This window comes from Falco punctatus, assembly GCF_963210335.1.
Source record: "Falco punctatus genome assembly, chromosome: 6".
NCBI lineage: Eukaryota > Metazoa > Chordata > Aves > Falconiformes > Falconidae > Falco > Falco punctatus.
This window is the reverse complement of record NC_137585.1, coordinates 55,335,807-55,347,407: the sequence shown is the minus strand read 5'-3', so window position 1 is coordinate 55,347,407 and position 11,601 is coordinate 55,335,807. Positions and strand designations below refer to the sequence as shown.

General features: G+C 46.1%; 1 protein-coding gene across 8 annotated transcripts in view; it reads right to left on the bottom strand.

Moving 5' to 3' along the window:
• Positions 1–1,080: 1,080 nt before the first annotated feature.
• The window catches only part of TBC1D30 (TBC1 domain family member 30), a 67,042-nt gene continuing 56,521 nt past the window's right edge, over positions 1,081–11,601 (bottom strand). For all 8 annotated transcript variants that reach the window (XM_080390759.1, XM_080390760.1, XM_080390761.1 and 5 more), the window contains one exon: positions 1,081–9,635. In XM_080390759.1, coding sequence (XP_080246885.1) covers positions 8,854–9,635 — 782 coding nt within the window. In that variant the 3' untranslated portion in view covers positions 1,081–8,853. The remainder of the gene's footprint in view (positions 9,636–11,601) is intronic.

The window sequence follows — 11,601 nt, the reverse complement described above, 5'->3', positions numbered from 1 at the left end:
TGTTGATGTGCAGTGGCTGAGCAGGAGTTGTGTTTCTTTTTAAGAATACTAATAACATCTTGGTCCTGTTTTAACAGCCTCGGTCTTTAAATGGCTCTAGGATGTTTGTTTTTCAAGTGACCTGCATTCAGCTGGTGCTTTTTTCCTGGCAGTAAACCGGCTGGTGCACATTCAGTCAGGGTGTATCAAGTCTGTGTGTCACTGCATGTGTCTGGCCACAAAGATTTGCAGAGCATACTCCTGAAAAGTTGAACTGTACTAGATGAGCTAAGGCTTATCTCATTTTGTGAGGATGCTGGTGACGGCTGTATCTGGGGCACGTGTTGACCTGAGAAGTCACAGAATCATAGAATATTTTGTGTTGGAAGAGACCTTTATCGAACATCTAGTCCAGGGGTCCTCAAACTTTTTAACCAGGGGGCCGGCGCACGGATGCAGTGGCAGGCAGTCATCTGCGGCTGCTTGGTTCCCCCCCAACCCCCGGCGGGGGGGGTGTCTGTAAATACCAGGGGCCGGATTGAGGACCCTAAGGGGCCATATCTGGCCCGCAGGCCATAGTTTGAGGACCCCTGGTCTAGTCCAACCCCCTGCAATAGACCAGGATGCCTCCCACTAGACCAGGTCGCTCAAAGCCCCATCCAGCCTGGCCTTGAGCACTGCCAGGGATGGGGCATCCACAGCTTCTCTGGGCAACCTGTTCCAGTGCCCCACCACTCTCACAGTAAAGAATTTCTTCCTTAGACCTAACCAAAATCTACTCTCTTTCAGTTTAAAGCCATTCCCCCTTGTCCTATCCCTACATGCCCTTGCAGAAACTCCCTCTCCAGCTCTCCTGTAGGCCCCCCTCTAGGTACTGCAAGGCTGCTGTAAGGTCACCCTGGAGCCTTCTCTTCTCCAGGCTGAACAACCCCAACCCTCTCAGCCTGTCTTCAGAGGAGAGGTGCTCCAGCCCTCTGGTTATCTTCATGGTCCTCCTCTGGACTCGTTCCAACAGGTCCATGTTCTTCTTATGCTGGAGGCCCCAGAGCTGAACGTAGTACTCCAGGTGGGGTCTCATGAGAGCGGGGCAGAGGGGCAGCCTACTGGCCATGCTTCTTTCAATGCAGCCCAGGATACAATTGGCTTTCTGGGCTGTGAGAGCACACTGTCAGCTCACATCCAGCTTTTCATCCACCAGTACCTGCAAGTCCTTCCCAGCAGGGCTGCTCAATCCCTTCATCCCCCAGCTGTATCAATACCGGGTGTTGCCCTGACCCAGGGACAGGACCTTGCACTTGGCCTTGTTGAACCTCATGAGCTCCACATGGGCCCATTTCTTGAGTCAGTACTGATTGCTGAGGACAAGCAGGTGGACTGCAAATTCCAGCTTTCACTGCAGGCAAGTAATTCTTCAAGGCACAGGATCCACATATGAGAGACCTGAATGTGTTTTTTCTTCAGACTCCAGAAGTTTGAAACACTCATGGGTTCAACAGTAAGGTCTCCAGGGCAGGGCAGCAAGCTGGCAAGTACCTAAGAGGAGGTACTCATTAGTTTAGCTATGTTTTGTTTTTACAGAAGTCTGACAAAAAGATATTTTTTTTTCTTTCAAACTTCAGCATGGAACATCTCAGCTGCAGCATTTATGATAGAAATATCTTCAGCTGATTAATGACCGGCAATATCTGGTTGTCATTGCTGACCCACTCTTCAGACAAAACGAGTCTCTACAAGGCACCCAGTGAATCTAACAACCTTCGTTCACCTGCCTGCACCTGAATTGCGTTTATCAGCTTGTCCTACATAGACAAAATTTGTTATACCACTAAGAGCCTTTAGAGTGTTTCAGTGTACTGCTATGGGCACTGTTCCCAAAGAGACACCATTAAGCTGTCTCTGCACTTTGGAATCGCTGCTCAAGGTTAGAGAGCTTACTAAGAGAAGTCAAATAGAGCAGAGAGGGTACAATGTGAAATCGAAGGTGAATGGCCTGGAAACTGCTCCACATCTGACCTAAAATGGGGAGAAAACCAGAAACACTAAGCTATGCCTGTATTTCCTTTCACAGGAATTGCAGTATAATTGCGTTTGCATGGAGCACCAGTGGCATCTAGTGACCACAGCTAGAAGATCACGAATTTATATGAACAGAGAAAGAGATGGTGTGTACTGAGGTCAGGGGATAGATACATCACTGACCTGCTGGTGGTAATGGCTGCAAACCTGGTCTAAATCTCTAAGAGTTAGCAATATCGCATCTTTGTGGTCAGATGTTTTAGCACTTTTACAGAAGATGCTATCATGTCTTGTAAACTGAAATAGTGAAATCTCCCACCAACCCTCTGTCTGTCACAACAGCCTGGAGGTTCAGCAGTGGTGTGGGACAGCTTGCCTCTCACATGATGGCAGAAGAAGCATCTCTACAGCATGAGTGGAACAAACACTTTCCAGTCTGGATGGAAACCAGTGACTGACTCAGTGCTGGCTAGTGGGGATGGAAAACGTGTCAGGCAACACTAAGTCATCTGCCCCTCTGCCAAGCACACAATAATGTTTCTGTTCCCTCTGGAGAAAGGCCTCTTCTCTAAGAGTGCTGGGGGCCAGACAGTGAGCAGTATTGTTGCAGCTGAGTGAAAAGTTTACTAGTGCAGGGGAAACAGTATAAAAAATTATCACATGCAGTAATCTGGAGTTCAAAAGGGCATGATGTCTAATGCAACCGATTGGTAGTGTGAGAACAAGCAGCAGATGATCAGGTTTACAGCTGTATTTTGGGGTAGGTAAAACAGAGCGAGAGACCTGCATTTATTAAAAAAAAAAAAAAGAAAGAAACCCAGTTTCATGAAAAGATGTCATTAGGAGAATAAGAGTAAGATAAGAGTAAGGAAAGCTGCAATTTTAAGTCCCAGTTGAGACAAAAAATTGTAAGATTTCTGACATCACTTTTGACACCTGGAACTACAAGTTCACACTGTAAGGCTTTGCTCAGCGTTCCTCTCCCCAGGAATGTGTGACTGATTGCAGGTGACCTGTAAACCACTGGCCTTCCAAAGTTTTAGCATTGGGCTCCAATACCTATGCTGGATGGTCGCTGGAGACCTTACCTACTTTTCCTAAGAATAAACTTGCTTCCTTCTTGCTTGGCAAACCCCTTGCCTCCACAGGTGCCCTTGTGGTGTGTCTGCACTGACTGGCTCCTGCCCCGGACTTGGGCCCGGTGTTCATACCTGTGCATCACTTGGAGAAGCCAATGGAGCTGTTAGAAAGGGAAAGCAAGGTATGTGCACGGATGCAGTGGAGGCGCCGTTGCAGGCAGTGAGCAGCAGGAGCAGAGCAACACTGTTGGGTGCATCCAAATGTCTTCCATCACTGCATGGGCTGTGTGAAGTACTGGACCTGAGTCTTCAGCCATGTCTGACTATCTGAGGGCCTGTGAGGCTTTCTAGCCTGTTCCCACCTCCTGCTCCTTCGGAGAATCCCTCCAGACCAGCCCTGTGGCTTCTCTCCAGCATGGGGAGGCTGGTCAGCCTGGAGGGAAGGAACCACCATGGGGCTCGAAGCGCAAGCGGAGCCTGCAGCAGCAAACCAGCACACAGCAGGAATCACTGTGACAGCTACTGTTTCAGGCTCATGTTTTCTGGTGTTTGTTATTCTTTTCATTACTGGTCATGTCTCCACTATTATTATTCTTTTCGTGTGAAGGAGGAAATCTTGCTACTGAACCACTGTTTGTGGTCCCTGCTGTGCATGCAGCTGGCCTGGCCAGCCCGCCACTTGTTTGTTGTGCATGAGCTGCTGGCTGTGTGATGTGCACAGCCCAGACAAAATCAGATGATTGCCCCAGAGAAGGCTGTCTCTGGGTGCACTCTGTTCCTACAGGACTCCTTTCTTAGGTGTTTGCAACTGTTAGTGGTCAGAGGAAATATGCTGGGATAAGCCAACCAGCATGGCTATCCTTATCTTCCCAAAAACTCCCATCAAACATACAGTCAATGAACACAGGCAAGGGTTGGGAGTTTATGAAGGGAAAGCAGAAGCCAAACAGGGACAGGAACAGTTGCAAAAACTTTCTGCGATGCAGCAAGTACCCATCTCTTCTGCTCCAGAGTTCAAAAACTGCGGCGCTGCTCAAACAATTTCCCCTTGTCACCAACAATTATAAAATATCAGAAAACCAACAAGTGATAAAATAAAACTGTACACACCCTTAAGAGAAGGAGAGAGTAAATAACATATTGTGTAGCAACCCTTCCTACCAGACAAGGTAGGGTTGCTGCTGGCAAGCCAGGCATGGAGGATTACAACCGAAGAGCTGCTTCAGGTAGAGTGGTGCATGCATCCACCTGATCCCCTGCAAACTGGTGCAAGCTGTGGTCTGAGCACACACAGGCTTTCAAAGACTCCACGCTGAGTTAGCAAGCCAGCTCCGCATTGCAGAGCTGCAGGCAGCACACCAGCCTTCGCCAGGGGTTGCATGGCCACATCCATCCAGCAATGGCTTGGCACACCTGCCAGTTAACAACACTTACTAGCCCAGTCTTGGGGCAGCGTCATCATAGCTGCACCCTCCCCACAGAGCTGGCTCAGAGCACCGGCCAAGAGATGTCAGGTGTGCCCGCAGTGACGGCACGTGTTTTACCCCGGCTGGGACTCCAACGTTCGCTCCCTTTTCGATGGCTTACTGTGCGAACCAAGCTGCAGTGAACAGCATCAGAGGGTTTTCCGCTGGCATCTCCTTCCTGCACGGGCAGGCTGGAAGCAATCACTGGGCTACCAAGTGGGTGGACAAAAACATCATGTGATGTGGCTCCTCGCTGGCATCAGGCAAGTCCACAATCACTCTGAACACACAAAAGATGGGCAGGGAGCGGCACATCATGCATCCGATCCTTTGATTTGCTCATATACAACCTAAAAAGAAGCACAAGCACTGAGGAGTTTGCTTCCCCTCAAAACTTCTTGCACCTTCTGCCTGGATGGGTTGCTCCTTCCCTCCTCCCCAACCCCTCCACCCACATGCATCACCTCCCACACTGCCACCACGCCTGCCTGCTTATTTGTAGTCAGCCAGTGTGGTTTGATACGGTTTTATCAGAAAAAGACTTGGAAACATTTGTGGTTCTTTTTCAACCTGCGGTGAGCCAGTAAGTGCTGTACGTTGCTTGTAGGATGAAGCACAGCTGAAATGGCATCCTGCAGGCTGGGGGAGGCTGGGCCTGAGCATCGGTCAGCCTGGCACGGTCTTGCACTGCAAACAGCTTCCACATCCTAAATCGTGTTATCTCGTGTCAGTCAAAGTCAGCTTGTGCAAGCCCCGAAGGCTCTTCAAGCTCTTCACTGCAGAGGGATGAGCAGAACACACCCTTCACATTGCACTTTCCTGCGGTGTGCTGGATCCATCCTTCCTACACACGCCCCCCCCCCCCCCCCCAGAGGAGTACACCTTCCCAAGGATGCTGTCATCAATGCAGAGGTGTCCAAACACAGCAGTTTTCAGCTGCTTGAGAAACCAGTCACCCAACTGGTCGCCGCTGGCTGATGACACAGGCTAAAGGTGCTTGTCTGGGACGACCGCACATCTCAAATCACTCACCAGGCTACATGATGACCCCCTGCCTTGAATGAATCTTCTGCCAACAAGAAGTGAGTAAAACTGGAGCAAACAAAGCATTGACAAGGGTAAGGATGCATCGGGATGGATTTTTCTCTCTTCATGCTTCAGTGCAGCTGGTGTCAGATGATGATACTGGCTCTTTGCCACTCAGCCAGGCATGACTGCTACCTGTGGACAGGCACCGGGTAACTCATTGCAAGAACGTCAAGGAATATGAATGTCGTATGTTTTAAAATATATGTTGTGGAGGTTTGAAACAGATGTATAGTCTCTCTTGAATTTTGAACATGATCTTTTATCTGAATTGGAAATACCAGTGTAAAGGGCTGCATATGATTTTTGCTTGAAATAACATACTGTTGCCTTTCTAGCAACCACTTACATTCTTTTGAATAGATTCTGGTAGGATTTTTGTTAAGTATACAAAATTATATTTTCCCTACCTGCAGCTGTGGATGAAATCTACTGTTTCATCAACCAATTGCTGCCTGCAATTCTGAAAAACTGATTTCTACCATCTACCATTTTTACCCCCAAAGTGTAGGCAATTTTGAATAATCTCAGAATTGTTTTGGACCTGTTTCCACTTGCAGGACTGTAAGTGTCCTCAAAATGGAATCAAATGCCCATCCTTTGAGAGCTTCCATTTGATGATGATGAAACACATTGCCAGAAATAAAAGTCAATCTGATCCTAATATAATACTTTCTCAAAAAAGAACTCAAGTTTAAAAAAATCCCAACAGAAAGATCATTTAGTCACACCAAGAGAGCATTAGTACAAGAAGGCCTCAAGGAGAACAAAATGTGGAGGTTTATGGAGCAGAGGCTCCCACCACCATGCTTCCCAACACCCTCAGTGCTGCAATGCCATTCTCCCAAGCACAGATACACCTACACCACAGACCTCGTTTGCTGAAGGGATTCTTTAGGAAAAAATAATGGGGAACTTCGCTGGAGTTTCCTGGTTCTCTAAACCTCATCTTAATGTTCCACCTCAGGACCATCTGATGAAGCTGCTTTTGCTCTGTGTTCAACAGGCAGATTTCAGGTAGACAGTGAACATCTTTTGAGGTACTGAACCGTTAAAATGACATTCAGTTTTCTCATCTGGCAGTACTTAAAGAAAATTTCCTGCAGCAAACATCAAAATAATGCACTGAGTTGCCATGGTTCCTTCACCTCAATTCTAATGGTTCAAGTAGAGTACAAGACCCTCAGAGCGTGCTCATCAATTGTTGGTTAGGTTTGAATCACTAAAATTAGTATTTTATCGCCATTTCTTTCCCCAGACCAGCATCTGTGCAATGCTTGCTGATTTTCCATTGCTCAATCACATCTTAACATGTTGAAAATCCACACAGGTACTCGCAACGTTTTAGCAGTTTTTGCAGAATGACAGTCCTTTTTATTTTTACTGGTTCAGTATACAGCTCCATGATACACTAAAGCTAAGAAAAATCCGGGAGAATGATTCACAGTAAAATTTTGAGAAGTCCATTTCTTCTAAATCAAGGCAGAAACAGTTCTCATACAGTCCATGATCTGTGACTAAATTCTACATTATTTTAAATTTACTTAGCACTATAAATAATCATTAGTGACAATACTACTATAGCCTGAAAATAAGGCAGGGGCAAGAACTGATTTACATCCGTTTTCTGTTTGTAGTGTTCATACTTGTATATTATTTTATATGCATATACTTGTATAAAACAACAACAAATCTGTCTCCACAACAATAAACAGGGAATATTGTACAGCTTATAAATTATGGTATACAGTAAAACTGGTATCGCATCCAATAGGTTATGGGATACATTAATAAATAGATGATGATATATTAATTTGAAAAATTAACAAAGAATTTTAAAAAAGGAAGCAAAATCTGGGACTGATTCATCATTATTGCTTTTACTCCAGTTTAAAAGAATGTCACTTTCATGTCAGGGGAAACTTGGAAGCAAAAGGTAATGAAACACAACCAATACATCCAATTTCGGCAGAGCTGTAACGTTTTAAGAGCAACCTGAATTTCTTGGAGCTCAAGCACATGATTTTGCAAACCTGAAGTTGAATTGTCAACATTTAGTTTCTCTGCCTGCACTGTTTAATATATTGAAGAAAAAAAAAATACTTGTCTTACGGTATCCACTAGCGCTGCTTTTTTTGATTTGGAAGTAAATACCCAGCTTATTGCTTTGCTATTGCTCTTCCACACCAAAACAGAACCAAACCATGAAAGCCCATGGCAGTCCCATGGGTCCTTCCCACTTAGATAGTGGCTGATGTGTTGGATTTTAATAAGTGGCACCCTAAGTATCTAATCACTCTATTTACACAATTATAAACCCTAAACTACTTTGGAACATTCATATATTTTACCTACCACTAAGCTGGCAAATATGATTTAATTACAAGTCTGTAATCTAGATAACGGCTTTTAAATCCACTGAAGCCAAGATGTGCCATAATATTCATACAACTACACATATAGTTGTTCCTAATTTTGCAGTGCTGCAACTCTCCAGCAGTAACAGAAATAAACATATGTATGTACATATGTAACAGAAAAGGAGCAAACCAGTGTTGCAAATGGATTTGGGTCTGCTATTCTCATGCCCACTGACTACATTTATATTACAAACAGTATCAGCAGAGGACTGCTGTGGGAAAAAAAGCACAAAATGCTGCTCAAGAATGTCTGAAACCAGATGGCCCACAGGTAGGTGTTAATGTTGGACACAAAGTGGTACTTTTGACTGCCAGGGCTGCTTGTGCTTCTGTTAGTCATGGCTTCTCCAGCTACTCACACAGCATAATGAGGAGGTCTAATAGGGAAGCTGCCTAACAGTCATAAAATCTGTCGTACCTGTCTGCTGCACTGATTTGTCCTTCAAGCTTAGAAAGAGACAGGAGGCGGCCATGGGGGGCTGAGGAGTTAAAGGCAGCTGGTGATTTTATGTCTGAGTTAGATTTAAAGAAACAGTATGCTCCACACTGCAAATCGATGTTTGTTTTTACCACAGAACCATCAGAATCGACAATAGGGTGCCAGAGCGCATCTTCACTAATCTATCCCATAACAACATGGGAGCACAATTTTCAAAGACACATATTTATACATCTGGTAATCACTTTTGTCCCTATTACTTAAAAGATTAGAAATGCTTTGGGACACACATACACACGCACACTTTTTTTAAAAAAAAAGCAATATAAATTTTTGTTGCTGTCAGAAATAGAGTGACAAGTACTACATTATCGTTTCCTGGTCCCACTGTTGCCACTTGCAGACTTATTGAAACTTCTGCTCATTTGTGGGAAGTGTACAGTTGGTGTTCTTTCAGTGGGGCCATACAGCCCTAAATTCCTGGCTGTAGCTGACTTTCGAAGAGGCTTGACACTGGGAAAAGGATTGAAGACCTGTGGCTTTGGGTTCCCAGGCTGGGGAGATTTAGCTGGGTTTCCACTGTTGTTGGATGAACTGGAGGACTCTGATAAACGTGGCTGGCTGGACTGATGGGATGTTGACTCAGCATGGGTTTTGTTATCTGATGTGAGTTCCAGTGTTTCCAGTTTTAGCTGAACCACTGACATGTTTGTACTGCTGTCTGTAGAGGCTGGCTCAGACGACTGCTGGTCAGCTTTTTGAGTAGTCCTATCATCCAAACCACCTCCTTCTCCTTCTCCAAAGTCAGAATGTTTGGAAGTCTCCTCATTTGCACCGGGACTATTTGTTTTACAGCTCTCACTCTGCTCATCTATTAGTCCTATGGTATCCCCATAGCCCAGCTGACCTTTAGCCCTAGCAATATTCTTTCGATGAACTCGTATGTGAGTGCGCCATGGAGAGTTCAGTTTTGTTTTAAGATCTTCTTGAGGAATAGGAGACATCTTCCCTGTAGCATGACTTGGGATGTGAATAACAGCATTTTTGAGAGACCTGTTATTCATTTTCATCTTCTTTCCTAGAAGGAGGTGGTTTATCACCGGGGAATGGTTTACCTGAGAAGGGAGGAGACTGGTAACTGGCCCTTTGTCTGAAAGAAAGCGTTTAAAAGAAACACAGTATTGTTAAAGCACAAAATGAATTAATGTTTTAAGAACCCATCACCAAATCTGATGCCTTGTCTGAGGTACAGCAAAGGTTTACAGGACTGACTGACATAAAAAAAATATAAATCACTGAATTTCTCTTACATCTTGGAGCTGAACACAAAGCTGTAACTTCCATAATAAAGACTCCCTGTTCTCCCTCCCTGCTTCTTACCTACACGTAAGTCCAGACCCAAGCATACCAAGAAAATAAGTCATAATGACAACAGCATCTCAATTTTTGGAACTGCACTGTAACGTAGTTTAACATTAATGTTGGCTTCTGAGATTTCCCACTCCTTCACTTCTCGTCTGACTGTGAAAGGGAATTCAGTCCCTATACAAGGTCAGTCAAAGAAGCCTCTCCATAAGGCTTGTGTGACAGGAGAATGAACCAATGTATTTTTAATGGAAAAATCACACCAACTCTTTTCTATTAGGTCCTCGTATTAAACCAGAGAAGCAGACCCAGAATTAGGTAATTAGGTGAAAGTTTGATTAAACCCCAAACCCAGCCCTGCATCATGATTAGTAAGATTAGAAAGGTTTGTGTTTGGGGGGAGGGCTTGGCAATCCTTGGGAATCAACATTTTACTGCTTGCACTGTTTCTGCTGGCTACAGTCTTTGTTCAAAGAAAGTATTTTCCCAATATTTAAATATATATATATACACACACATATTTCCTTGCAAATAATTTTAATGAAAAATAGTATCTCTGTGTATTCAAATGCTCCTGCTACAATTCTCCTGCAGCAACGGGCTGCTCATGGCTTGGACAGCTGCGTGCTACGCTGGGCAAAAAGCTGGCCGGCTGGCCGAGCCCAAAGAGTGGCAGCAAATGGAGTTACATCTGGCTGGCGGCCGGGCACAATGGTGCTCCCCCGGGCTCAGTACTGCGGCCAGTTCTGTTTAATATCTTTATCAACAATGCGGATGAGGGGATCGAGTGCACCCTCACCAACTTTGCAGATAACGCCAAGCTGGGTGGCAGCGTTGATCTGCCAGAGGGCAGGAAGGCTCCGCAGAGGGATCTGCACAGGCTGGACGGATGGGCCGAGGCCAACAGTATGAGGTTCAACGAGGAGCAGTGCCGGGTCCCGCACCTGGGTCACAACAACCCCACGCAGCGCTACAGGCCGGGGCAGAGCGGCTGGGAAGTGCCCGGTGGGAAAGGACCTGGGGGGGCTGGCTGGCGGCCGGCTGGGCATGAGCCAGCAGTGTGCCCAGGAGGCCAAGGCGGCCAACACCATCCTGGCTTGTGTCAGAAACAGAGTGGCCAGCAGGACAAGGGCAGTGACTGTCCCCCTGTACTCAGCACTGGTGAGGCCGCACCTCGAATCCTGGGCTCAGTTTTGGGCCCCTCACTGCAAGAGGGACATTGAGGCGCTGGAGCGTGTCCAGAGGCGGGCAACGGGGCTGGTGAGGGGTCTGGAGCACAAGTCTCATGAGGGGCGGCTGAGGGAACGGGGGTTGTTTAGTCTGGACAAAAGGAGATTCCAGAGAGACATTACTGCTCTCTACAGCTGCCTGACAGGAGGCTGTAGGCACGTGGGGATCAGGCTCTTCTCCCAGGTAACAAGCGACAGAGTAAGAGGAAATGACCTCAAGTTGTGCCAGGGCACGTTTAGGTTGGATATTAGGAAAAATTTCCTCACTGGAAGGGGTGGTCAAGCATTGGAACAGGCTGCCCAGGGCGGTGGTGGAATCACCATCCCTGGAGGCGTTTAAAATGCACACATGCGGTGCTTAGGGACGTGGCTTAGTGGTGGACTTGGCAGTGCTGGGTTAACTAGGTTGGGTGTGATGATCTCAAAGGTCTTTTCCAACCTAAGTGATTCTATGATTCTATGACAACTTTATACAATCTAGAAGAGGAATAAAAATTCTCCAGTTACCCATCAGCATGGTTC